Here is a 13,959-nt window from a genome sequence, read left to right on the forward strand (position 1 = left end):
CAGGGAATATTGACCGTGTGAATGATGGAAACATGCATATTATTACACAGCATGTTGTAGGGTGTATTGCCACCAGGGAATCTTGTTCATTTTCAACCTATTTAATAATGTAAAAATGTTGATTGTGGTGAAATTTGTCCTGTCCCGATTCAGGCTGAATATGACGTTCATATCTCCCCTTAGGTGTTGCCTGCACCAGGGGGGCCACACTCAGACCTGACATAATTAAACTAGCAGGATAGCAGCTCAATCATTAATTAAGAGGGCCAAACCAGTGGGAATCACCTCAATGCTGAATTTGTGTTTAAAAGTGGAACCTTTATTATGTTAGCATCTCTCTGCGCATCTCATCTCACCAAATAAACAAGCCCTGACATATTCACTTCAATTTCCAGCCAGACATGATGAAGAGAATTGAGTCAGATTTTTGTCAGAATGCTGAACGTTTGCAGTTGAGATGGCTGAGTTTGTCTTTGTTTAGATTACCGTCACAGTTGATATGCACAGTGTTTCCCGGACTTGTTTGTTTTCACTGAAGTTCCGTATACGCTGAAGTATATACACACTATATGTTGAGTGTGCGTTGTGGACATGTAGGTTGTCAGGCGTTTCCCTGCTACACACAGTGAGCATTCATTGACTATTCCTCTGCTTTTAACCTCCTGCTGGTTACAATATATTACTTATTCATTTCTCTTTGCTATTCTTTCTCTGCTCCAATACCCCTCTTGTTTAGTATTTTCTTCCTAAACTATTTAGGAATGATTTACTTTGTAAGTTTAAAGTGAAATTTATATGGTACATTAACCATTTAGTGGGTATTTTACACTATCTCATAGCAGCATATGTTTGCCAGATTTAAACATGACATGAAGCCAAAACCAATTAGAAACACGATGTGACTCAAGTTAATAATTCATGTCATCTCCCTCTGACCACAGGAAAACAATTACAGACAATATCAACCGAGGCTAAAACTTTCTGCTTCTTTGGAGATTGCAGTGTGGAGTTGTGTGCCAATGAATAACCTTGAACTTTGTCATTTTCAGTAATTCAGCTGTAGAATCTGTGGCCCCATAGCTTTTACTTGTGATTTTACATCCTAATTTGCTTGAGCTGTTATCAGCGTGATTAGTTTTTTAACCAAAGGACGGTATTTTCTTTGATATATTGTCCATAAAGCTATATATTTCTGTGATATGAACAGCCTTAAAATGTATGGTAATATTACTAACAAGACTGTCAACATGATGACATACTTACATTACCAACATGATTCTCTCCAGAGTGATCACTCTCCTCCCTGGACTTTAATTAACTCTGGAAGATGGATATTACTGTGAAACTAGGACTACTGTTGAATAAATGATTATCAGTACATTAAACTAAATCTGTAGGATAATAAAGAGGGCTCTGATGGATTGGAAGGCTCTGACAATAAGATATAATCTCAAAGGCTAAAACTGGAACTTTGTCACGCACCTTTTTTTGTCCCTGTCTAACTGGAACTATGAGAATAAGCAACAAATCCTACAAAATTCAAGGTCCCATGCTAAATGATTGTGACTGATGTAATTTTACCAACAATACAATTCACTCTATTGTTGTTCAGTGGTGGTGAATTACTTCCATATTGGCACTATAAAATTCGATTTAGACCTGTTTATAATTGCCATTTTTCAGATTAAACATAATTGCACATAGCAGCATGTACAAATAAATATTCAGCAGGTAATTTGGCTAATTACCGGTTGTGCTAATTAGCTGCATTTTCAGCTTCAAAAACAAAGTGAGAAACAATATTTCTGTACGCAACAACATAACAATTGGTCATGTTTACGGGAACATAAAAGCTCAATTTTACAACTCCCTCCCAGTGTCTCAAGATAAATGGATTGCTGATTGTTTTGCTCCGTAGTTTCAGTGTGTAGAGCACCATGATGTAAGCAAGCCCTGTCATAGTTTATTTAAGCTTAATTTCAGCTAAATTGCCTTTTTTCCTTCTGAAACCTCTATTTCAGCAAAGTGTTGGCCAAGATGCCAGCCCAATGATGACACACAAATCATGATCAAGCAAAGCGGAAACAAAATATTTTGGAAAACATATGAGAAGAGAAACGAAAAGATTTGGTTCACAACATGGTTTTGTTCTCTTATCGAACGCTTCCACCCATGAAGTCTTATCGTTAAATGCTTTTCCCCCTTGCGTTCGTCATTTTCTAAAAAATGTATGAAAGCAGAGTTTGTAGATGTGTCTTACAAACAATACATTTATAGTGTCTATAAATGATTGAGTACCACCCAGTTTAGCTCACTTTACAACCTAAAACATGGTAAAAGCTCACCTTTGAAATATTCAGCACAGTGGGGGAGAAGACCATGTGAATGAATGAATAGCTGAGTGACAGAGAAAGTTACTGTCAGGTTTGCAAAGACATAGAATGCAATATAGATTTTCTGGTTGTTTGCGATGAATCTCAAGTGGTATAACTTAAGACAAAAGTGAAAAATTAAACTGTCAGACACAAACTTCCAGAAGACGATGCACAAAATTAGGTGAAGAAACTCAGGTGTAGAAAGTTAGTCTGTCAAAGTTACTATAAAGAAGTGATTTAAAGGTGGACGGATTCAGCAAGCAAAATGTCCTCAGGCAGGCTAATCCAAACTCTCATAGACCCAACAGCTGAAGCCTTAAGCCCTTTTTACTCTTGTGTGGAGCTGCACACAGCCAGAAAGGCAATAGAAAATTGCAAGCTACACCAGGGTCAGATATTGTGAGAAGAAGAAGAGGTCAAACTAAAGTGGCAAGCAGAGCGTTGTTGCTGGAAGGCGAAGTGATGTATTGATGCGCTTCATTCTCAAAGTACTCAAATGCCATGCTGCTGCTTTTGGAAGCAATCGGGGTTATTGGGAGAAAATAAAATAATAATTCCTTTCCTGATCCTTATTTGATCTTCAGTGAGCAGTCATAGGCAGTTGGCAATCACCCTTGTATGTTTGCTAGTGAGGCAACCATGAAAGCGAGGCGGATGAGCTGGCATAAGCAGTGTATTAACCCAAATTAAGGCAAGTTTTAGATTTAATGCGACATATTTGTTGCCTACTTTATCAATTAAAGCTGACTATCACTACTCTTGTTAGAGAGGCACTGCAGACTTCCTCACAGACATTTTCTAAATCCAGGGCATGTGAATATGTGATACTCAAAAGTTTGTTGTGGCTGATAGAAATACCAATAACAATTGCCTCAGGAGGACTCTTCAATCAGGGATTAGGGTTTAAGAGCTGAGTGGATTTTTGAGTGGATGTGGAATACAGTTGTGCAATAATGTAACGTTAAGAAGTAATTTGAAAAAGAACATTTAGGAATCTGTGTTTTCGGAGCAGTCCTTGAGTGAGATAGTGTGAATTAAGCTTAAAATACATACTCATAGGTGACTTATTTTTCCCACAGTAGTAAATAACAGCAAGAGCGTGCAAAGAATATCAGCTGGAATTTAAACTGAGAACACTGGGGTAAATAAAAATAGTTGAGTAATACTCCAGACAGAATTAGGTTTAATTGTAGACAAAGAAAATTGGGCTCACTTACAAATGTGAAGCCTTGATATGACACAAGGTGTTGGCAACAAATTATTGATTGATTTACAGGAACTGAAGAGCAGCATGTTTCAAACTGATCAGAGACTCCTTCAACCATAACATTTTCTCTGCCAGGACGTTGGTACTTTGTGTGCCGAAGCTCACCAAGAAAGTGCAGGGATACTTTTTTTCCCCCCGCCATCAGACAGGGAATCTCTTGGCACTTTTCAGCCTTTATAAAGAGACCATAAAACTTCAGGATTTATGAACGATACTGAAGATTGAATTTGAGGGTAAAAAATGACTGAGTGAGTTATTGTCAATTATATGTTTGAACTAATAGTGTCTCACAAAAGGGTGCAGAGACACTGGGACATTGAGGTCTGACAACTAATCATTTTTTGCCTATGTTGAATAGAAGTTGGCCTTAGAGCAGATTTTTTTTTTTCCCAATGTGAAACTATTGTGACACATTTGGAAATACCATTGCCTTGTAGTTGAGGGCATGTGAAGCTTCAAGAGCAGGTTTGAATCATCTGGACTTTCATCCATAATATACTTTAAAGTGAGTGCACCAATTCTTTAATATTTACTCTTGTGAAAGTTGTTCTGTTTACGATACACTGACATTTGAGGGGCCAGACACTCACCCCAAGTGAAGCTCTCTTCATTAGGCAAATCAATCAGTGAGTAGACTGAGTAATTCTGGGAAGTGCTATGTCAGAAGGAGTGATAGTCACAAAAAAAACACCCCTCGATCCCTGAAGTTTACTCACCGGCGGCAATACAGCGGAATGCTCAAGACTTTGTTAAACTTTACTCTAACACAAAATAGTTGTCATCAGACACTGGAGAGTCCTCGAAGGCAGAGTTGACATAGGGTGATGTGACATGCACACTGGCTCGCTGGCGAATGCCTTAAAGTTGGATGAAACATAGAGTTGCCCCTGGTCCTGATACACTGTCAAATTCAAACTGTACATTAATATAGAACCAGAAGCTAAAAGCCAGGCCTAGAGTTAGAAGAGATGGAGTGGAGTGCATCTTGCTGCAGGCCTGTTCCATCAGATTGTATGAGATTGTAGCTCATAAAATGCTAAATCGATTTATGTAGAGGTCAGTCATGAACAGAAGAGATGAAGATGAAGAAGATGTATTTGTAGAGCTACAATCATATTTCTTCTGGATTGTTAAACAAAGGGTGATCGATAAATTGTGAGCCTGGTTTAATAAAGCTAGAAGAAAGCAAGAAGTGTAATAATTTCTTTGCTGCAGTAATGCAATTTGTAGGTGTTTTTGCAAATCAACTGCCCACATGTGAGATAAGTGAATAACCTACAGGTCCAGGAAACGCACAAGATTTTGAAAAAATAAAGAAATGCAATGTAGTTACATGCTTGCTGGATGCAAACCATTACTGTGGCTTTGAACGACTTCACCGCCCACCCTGCTGACCTGAGTGGGCCTCTTCATCTTTGAAGTCGGCACCTCTCTTGCCTCCAAGTGATTTCATGTCAGTTGTGGAGGATGACTTCTGTGAAACAGCGATAAAATCCCTCAAGAATGGTTTCAAGAAATGTTTCAGTTCCAATATTCTAATATAAACAAAAACAAGTAAAAAACAATCATAACAATGAAGTCGAAAGATTACTCTAAATAACTCTAAGACTGAGAAAAGAGCTGAACTTACACTGTCTGAAACTCATTAAGAAAGGATGACTTCAACCTTTCGGCACTCAGCTTGAAAACCCCTCAGCTGTTGTCAACCACCATTCTTTTTCTTCTCTGCCCACTCCCAACTCCCAGTGATAAACGGAACCTGAGGTCCTGCTAGGAATAACAATTCACAAGAATCCATAGGGAACGTTCTCACTGTCTCTTCATCTTCTTTTCTGCTTTCCTTCTTCCTCTATTGAGATTCTCACTGTATTGTAGCCCTGCTGTGTTCATTTATTTTCCCTTGAAGGTAAAATGTGTGATGCAGATGGGAACATTATGTTAGCCAGTCCACAAAAAGAGAAAACACAGAACACAACTAAATGGGTCGACTAGGTTGTAGTGCAGTTTCTCCTCAGTAAATATTCGAGAAGCTATATATGTTGTACACACGCATATTTTTACTCACCAAAGTAAATTTCATATCTTAATCAGCATCCAGATTTTAACAGTTGTCACCCCTTAAAAGGGATGTGATGTTTTTTATTATTGATGCTGATATTGATGTCATTGCGTCCTGTATAGGGCATTTTTTTAAGCGTACACCTTTATCTGAGCCTACTCAGATATCTACCAGTCCAATTCGATGTGAACTAAATTTTCTCATGTAACGAGAAGATAAAAATCTCATGATTCTGTGAGAGTTGGCTTATAATTATCTGATAGAAACTCACTGCAGCTCTCAGCTTGGATGTTCTACATCACAGGATAGTACTAATAAGCACACTGATGTTGCCAAATTAGAAAAGGGTAAATAATGAGAAACCCGGGCAGAAGCAGGTAATTCTATGACAATGTGCGCAGAAAACCGACAATTTCCTTAACCAGCATGACATGTTAACAAGCAATCGCTACAGTTGTAGCTACCTGCAGAAAGTACTTTGTAAAATGACCTGGATGATAACGATGTTCATTCCTAATGAAGAGCATTTGATGGAAGGAATCACATTTAGCCTTGATTAAATGAGCAGGACAAATGCACTATTTTGAACTATACATGTTGTCTTGATGCTGTTGTCTGTGTTGTTTGCGGTTAGTTAAGGTCAAGTTATTTTACTAGAAGCAAGCCAAAACAAGTCTACCTCTGTTAAATACCTTACCACAAGTCAAACAAACTGAAAATACCATCATGCAACACGTAAAAGCACTAAGTTGAGGCTGTAAGGTACATGGGAATCAATTTGTTAAGCTTTATGTCATGATAAACAGGAACATTCTTGGAAATGTGCTTCAAGATGGTCCAGTTTTTAGGCAAGTTGTCAGTGTAGTCCAGCTCCAGAGAGAGAAAGTGGGATGGAGGAAGAGACACCTGAGTCATATCGCCTGTCATTTCTGTTCTATCTTTGTCTTCCTTTCTCTTCCCTTCTGTCTCGGCTTTCAATGTAATTTTTTTTTTACCTCTAGCCTCAAACTAGTCTACCCTTCTCCTGTCTTTTTTAGGCAGCAAAACCTTCTATTTACCACGCATTTCCCCCCAGCTGCAGAAGGAAAGTAGGTTATGCCTGGCACAGTCCGTGCGCAGCTACCTTACATGTTATTATGTATAATTTGACAGTCTGTCAGCCTGCCCCAGGATCAGACTGGCTGAGCAGAGACAACAACAGCATTTTTGCTCTAAAATATTTCCCAGAAAGCTCTGTATGTCACACGGGTACTTACTATAGCTTTTTCCCCTCAAAGTTTATTGGTGTTTGGTTATTGATTAGATTAGAACTTTGGTTAGGCTTTGCACTGAAGCTGAAGCAGGTTTTTCTTTGGTTTTGTTGAACTTTTTGAAGAGAGGACTGAACTTTTTGGTAGTACATGGTTTGAAGCAAACCTTACTTTGATCAAAGCACACTGCCTTACATTCTGCCTAATGCCCTGGTGTCTCCATTGTCGGCTCTGTTGTATCTCCAAAATTCAAGGAAAAATTATGGGAAAGAAACAAACCATTAAAGGAACGAAAGGAAACATTAAATCAATTACTTTCTTACAACGGTATCCACAATGTCGTTTTTGGAGAGGAATTTTGAGATAAACAGATAACATGGCTAAACATAAGACTCACTGTGTAATGATAATGAGCACAGACGAATATTCCCCTCCACATGAGATTGGAATCCGAGTGTGGAATAGATAACAAGACCTAACACTTTTATGATTATTCAGACTCCCTTTCACAATCATCTAGTGATTTTCTTTTAATGTTTTGAGCCTCCATGAATAATGGTATACACAGTCCATGCAGTTACTGTGGTTTTCTGGAATAGGAACATTTTAACCTCTGCTATTTTCCACAAGATCCACTTTCCCTGTTGTTCATCCATTGCAGACTTTTCCTTACTTTCTCATCTCTTCTCCAAACAGAACAAGATCATTTTGGACCCTCTGACATTCAGTGAGGCACGTTTCCGGCCATCTCTGGAGGAACGCTTGGAGAGCATCATTAGTGGTGCTGCACTAATGGCTGACTCTTCGTGCACACGAGACGACCGCCGCGAACGGATCGTGGCTGAGTGCAATGCCGTTCGACAGGCCCTTCAAGACTTGTTGAGCGAGTACATGAACAATGTGAGTATCCCTTCTGAAAATTGGATATTCGTGAGCTGATTACAGCTGCGTGCATTGGTACACACAACAAATTACAAAAACAATCCCAAAACACCAGGTTCTGCTGATTTTCTCTCTGCTTTTCTACTTCAAGCTACTCAATCTGCAGTACATTGCTCTCTCCATTACGATATTCACTCGTCAGCTTTCCCGCTTTCTATTGAAATATACAGCTACACACTCCTCCTTTCTATGATAAGGAATATTTTCTTTCCCGACACATTCCTACACAAATTTACTACTCCCAGCAAACAAGCATTACAGCTTAAGTAATTGCTTTCTCACTGCGCTATCTCAGCATTACCCTAACAAATTTTTGAAAATTCCAATCTCGGCAGTCTAGCCTTGTGTTATCATTTTCAAAACCAAGTGTGTTTAAAGTGTAAACCCCTCTCCGCCTTTCAAAGTCCTCTAGAGTTGTTTTTTTGTTCTTCCTGCGCTTGTCTGATTAGGAAGAGCGGAAGAAAACAGGAGAGCACTAGTCGAAACATCCCTTCCTGTGCAGCTCTTACACAGAAATGTAGGGTAAGGTAAAGTTAACATGGTCAGAGAGTCAACATGGCAAGCTTTCAGGTACCGTAAATTGAGGCATACATCACTGTAAAGCTGCCGCTTGTAATTGCCACTCAGGGACTCTTACTAGCCCAGCCTGAGCTCTTAGATAACCCCTAATTGGCTTGAACTGTTGGTGAGTTATTGCAGTGAGCGCGATAACTGCAATGTACTCATGTGTGTCACTAAACAGGTATACCTTGGGACTGTGTGTCTACAGTGCTCTTTGCAGCACGTGATTATATGACCATCTGTGCTTATTTTATCATATTTTACTTTCCATTTGGCTGCCGAGGACAATCATTTGAGTCCATGAGGGTCAAGAGGTGTTCTTGTTGTTGGTATGGTAAAAAAAGTACCTGTCATTGAGCGTAATCGCTTAAAAGCCTCTTGCATAATGCTTTGCTGTTTTATTTTGTTGGTGTTCTGAAATGGACAAATCAGCACCATTGCTCTCACAAGAGGGATTCGTAAATGTACAAGGTAGCGGCAAGTTCTGTTTAAAGAAATTATCCTTCCTCAACCCCTCTTACCGTCGCTATTAAATTATAATTTGCAGGATTTAGAAAAATGTATCCTAATGATAAATGGACATTTCTTTGTTCTCCAGTTTTAGTAGGAGAAAATGTGGCTTTTCCCTCACTGCAGAATGTAAGAGGAATGTAATTTTATTCACACAATACCCACCAGAATTGAAATGACCAATTTTACATTCATTTCACCTTTGCTGATGTTATGCTCGAGAGAGGCGTTTTCTCCTCTGCTGTCTCTGTACCAACGTGCATGGAAAGCAAAAACAAAACAAAATGGTTTTGGATGGCAGATAAAACCCAAAATGTAAATTCCCTTCCCACCTGATTCTCAGGCTCAGCAGTGATGAAAAGGCAAAATGCAAACACGTTATAAATTATCTAGTGTTTGAAACGTATGCTGTAATATATGCCTGTTTTTTTTTTCAGCTAAAATGGATCTAATTTAAATGTGACCTCCTATCATAGTGTAGCCTAGAAACACATACAAATACGCTACATGTTTAAGTTCCCCTTCACTTATTTTTCCTTTTGTTCACTGACCCAGATGACTCGTTAACGACAGTGTTATCCAGTGGATTTGACCAGCTTACACTATTCACTAAGGGTCGATCCGGCTTGTATTGAGTGCCATTTGTGGCCCTTGAGCAATTGGCAAGCGAGCTGTCTATTGATCTGTACCGTATCAGTTATCCTGCTGGCAATAGTTTATAAGCATTTAGCGTATGTTCATAAAGTAGTCAAGACACAATGAGGGTTCTTATGAGGGGTACAGATAAAGGTCCTAATTAGATCAGAGTCCCTCCCTAGACATAATAGGATAGCAACAACTAGCAGGGCTTTCTTATGTGAGTGTTTCTGTCGATGAATGTGTGGGGGTGTTCCGCATACCTATTCCATCCTTTGTTTCAATGCTTTGTTGTTCTCCCTGTTCACCGTCTTTCTGTGTCCAAGTCTCTAGATTTTATCCTGTATGCTGCATGCACACTGTATTGGAAAATGAGGGGATAATGAAAATTATCTCCATATTTTACACTTGTGATGTTAAATCCACAGAGACCTTCCTCTTTTTTGTTTCTTGTGAAAAGCCTTAAGTCCAGTGTGTGTGTACAGTATAAACACTTGGATGCCCTCTCCTTCTCTTATGGCAAGGCAGCTTTTTGCTGAAGTAATTGTGCCTTGGTTCATTAGGCCCATGAGTTGTGTTTCAGAGGCTACAGCTGGGAGATTGTTGACAGCCCCTGGCTGTCCTAGCAAAGAACGGAGTGTAAATCACAGAGACATGGGTACAAAATGCATCCACTACTCAGCTCAGCATCCACAATAAGGATGAATAAACAACAGCCCCAATTGAGCAGGATAACCCAGTCATAATAGCTAATATTTAATATATATTGTGTTGCTGAATTTACTTTGAAAAGAAAGGGGCTTTTGAGGTTAATTGTTTTTTGGGAGGATACCAGAGGAGCACAAAGAATGGTAACACTAACATGGTCTGTGTGAGGGCCAGACCCTCTCAGGAAAGAGTGAAGTTATGTTTTCAGTGCAAAGTTTCCCTTAGAATTTTTCTGACATTGCTAATGAGTAGTTGTGTGTATTCGTGTGCAGGTGCATGGCTATGCAGTCAGCTTTTTCCAAAAAAATGACTTTATAATGGAGCAGGGGACATCATTCAGTTTAGTTTGCCGGGTTCTCTCAGACACACACGTCGGCCTCCTTACAATCTTCATAACTGACAAATGATGTGTTCTTATTTTCGAGACACAACTTCAATGATAAGTGAGATGATAAAAGTGAGTAGTGTTGGAGCTGTCCAACTTTCCGGAAATGTACTAGAAAGATATTTTTGCTTCACAGATTTTTTTCCTCCCTGATTTTGGTATCTTGAAAAAGTAACACAGACTTGTCAGACATGGCTTTGATTATTGATGGAATTCAAAATGAACGATGAACTTCATGCTCACGTTAGTATTGCACTTTTAGTAAGTTTCTGTCTGTTTCAGCAATGTAATTGCAATGTAATGAAAACATTAATTATTTAATGTCTTAGATGCTCTTTCTGTGATTGATGTGCTGCTTTCTGTCAGCAGGCTTTTCTTGTTTATGACGCCTATTTTGTAGCAGAACAGGTAATTGTGATTTGTAGTCATAATGCAGTGTGGCTGTTTGCTGCGTTTGATGTGCTCTCTCCATTATCATGGATCTCAAGATACCATAAATGTTCAAATAGACCGTCTTCGTATGAGCTACCAAAAAGAAAAGACAACCAGGCCTTTGTTTATGACTGACTTCTATATAATTTCCCCTCGGGGATCAAAATAAATAAATCCTCTTTATTTAAGACATCTTTTTCAAAGTCTTTAATTTCGTTAAATATATTTGACCATAATTTAGAAGAAAACTGTGTTCAAAAAGAAAACCTGAGAGCAAGAGACGGTATAGTAGAATATGTCATGACTATAAATGCCTATCTGAATTCATGCTGTGTAGATGTAAATTACACTGAAATCACCATGACGGCATGACACTGCACCTAGTGGTAATTTATTTAATTTGAGATGCTGGCATTTGAATTTTGCCTTCGTTCGTTCATGGCAGTTTTCCACACTCTGAAATCTATTAGTTATAGTTATTGTTTATCCCTGGAATTGATGAGTTTCAGAGACAAAATTCCCTCTTGCAAGTCGGCACCAAGTTTGCTCCTGGCTCTGCAGTGAAAGTCTTGCTGTTCAAAGTTTACTGAAGTAATGTAAACATCCAGTTGCTTCTATGTTTCCTCCTCCTTCTTCATTCAGTTCCCCCAACACACAAATTTTTATAGGAAGCTTGAACCACAGCACAAGGTTAATCAATGTGGTAGCTGGCAATAAATTAGGTTCAAGTGACAGGAGAATGTCCATACCTGTCTTAGATGCTGGTGATCTGTGATTGGTGACAGCAGGCCCGGCTCCCCGGCTGGTGCTGAATCATCAGGAGCAACTGATTTAGTTACGGCAGCTCCGACAGGGCCAATCTATCAATTGATCTGGGGAGTAATGCATTACCAACTTGGGTCAAGGAAGCCCGGACAGAGTATAGCCATAGCCAGAAGGCAAAGCAGGTGAAAAGGGCCAACTAGGCTAGACTGTTTGCAGCATTGAGAAGGATTTAGGGAGTGTGATAGTGAGAGCACTAATCTCACTGTTAGGTGGATGTGGCACATAAACCTAAACGGGGCACTGTGAGGTAGGAGGATCATTAGGGAGAGACTGATGGCCTTCTTGCTCACACAGCTCCCACGGGAGTTGCCACATAGACTGCACAATCAACAATTGGGTGAGTGATCACGTACTGTTTAGTTTGTGTGTATGTGTGTGTGTAACCGTTGACTGTTGGATGGATGGAGGGAAGGAGAGGTGTCTATCTAATTGTCTGTCTATGTGTCTGTCTCACAAAAGTTGCAAACATTTTTGTATGCACAAGTGAAATTAAGTGAGTATGAACATCTCATGAATGGGGCATTGTGGCTCATCAAAGAACATCTTGACTTTACTGTAGGGCAAATAGAATCAGTGGATGCCCACAACATTTCTACACGAGATGCCAAGGCAGCACCTCCAAAGGTATTCTGCTGTGTTGACGAGTGTTTTGTGTTTACAGTCCAGCATCACCTCAGTGTTTGTAAAGTCTGGGTCTAAAGAATAGAGCAGAACAAAACAGACCTGATCAATACTCCTCCTCTCCCCGACCCCCTCTGATTAGCTCCACTGTCTGTCACCCTAAGTTGAGTGAAGGACATTGCTGGAAGAAATGCAAAGCTGCTGAATTTCCCTTGACAGGGTTTGCTGAGGTTAATTGGCTGAGCATCAGAGGGGCTCAACAGATGATGCCACCGTCTGGGCCGCTCACAGGGGAACCCGAGGAAGGGTCATGATTTCTACCCAAGACCTTTTTCTTTGGTAGGTCTTTTGTCACCAAGCGTATTGTGGTATACAAATGAGTACATATCTGTGTGTGTTCATGTGAAAAGGTGAACAATTAAGCACACAATCCAGTAAGAGTTCAGAACAGGAGCAAACTTCTGAAGTGTTGGTTTGGATGCAGATTGTGTTGGAGGCGGTTATGAAATATGATATAAAGTACATACATACTAACACCAGAGGGATGCAATAGAACAGAAAAAGATGGTCCCTCAGGCAGTATGAATTTTAAAAAGTAGTTGGATACATAAACCATCGAGGAAGATTTATGCTAAGAAGGGAAAATCTAGTCTAATCTCATTGAAAAATGATGTGCAGATGTATAATTGTTACACAGCTTCTCATGTAGTGGGACACGTTTCTTACTCAGGGCATAAAGTTATTGTAAGTTATTGTTACGAGAACACAATGACATGTTATATAAGTGTAGCTTAAGCTAAATAAGGGAAGAGGTTGGACTTGTGACATCTTTGCGGTGTACTCTGATGCACACCCTGAATTAGGTGGTATTGGCTCTACTTACCCATGTCCCTAGACCGGATAAGCATAAACTGCAGATGGATGGATGGGTAACCTAAATATAGCACAAGGTAGTCTTTTTCATTTCGGCCTTTCTTGTGCAACTAATAACATGAATTCCAGATCTATAGGATTGATGTTTCAGCCATACCAGTGAGCCAGCATCCCCCGTAGCAGGACCTTGTGTGCATAAATGCATTGGTAAAAACAGCAATTTCGAAACTTGGTAGTCTCACTTGTGATTTTCCTGCTGTGATATGTCACCTCTTAATTTCAAATCTTTAGACATGCATCTTCATATATGCCATTACTGGATTCTTTACAGCTACTTAAACAAGGATGTTTACTTAGAAGAGAAGAGATTGTTTTTGCTTAGTCACTGTGCTGTTAGACCAAAATGGTGGACGTAAACAGGGTGAAAAGGTATAGGCAAGCGAGCTGCTTCTTTGTCTTTTTCTCTTTACCAACTATGCACTTCTGTTCACAAAGCTTTCCTTCTGTCATCATTT

The 13,959-nt window shown here is 39.6% G+C and overlaps 1 protein-coding gene across 3 annotated transcripts in view; it reads left to right on the plus strand.

The window, feature by feature from the left end:
* Positions 1 to 13,959, plus strand: part of ctnna2 (catenin (cadherin-associated protein), alpha 2) — a 226,107-nt gene that overhangs the window by 45,569 nt on the left and 166,579 nt on the right. For all 3 annotated transcript variants that reach the window (XM_076145595.1, XM_076145597.1, XM_076145596.1), the window contains one exon: positions 7,648 to 7,851. In XM_076145595.1, coding sequence (XP_076001710.1) covers positions 7,648 to 7,851 — 204 coding nt within the window. The remainder of the gene's footprint in view (positions 1 to 7,647; positions 7,852 to 13,959) is intronic.

This window comes from Genypterus blacodes, unplaced genomic scaffold (assembly GCF_046128005.1).
Source record: "Genypterus blacodes isolate CSIRO-AG114 ecotype Tasmania unplaced genomic scaffold, CSIRO-AGI_Gbla_v1 ptg000030l_1, whole genome shotgun sequence".
Taxonomy (NCBI): domain Eukaryota; kingdom Metazoa; phylum Chordata; class Actinopteri; order Ophidiiformes; family Ophidiidae; genus Genypterus; species Genypterus blacodes.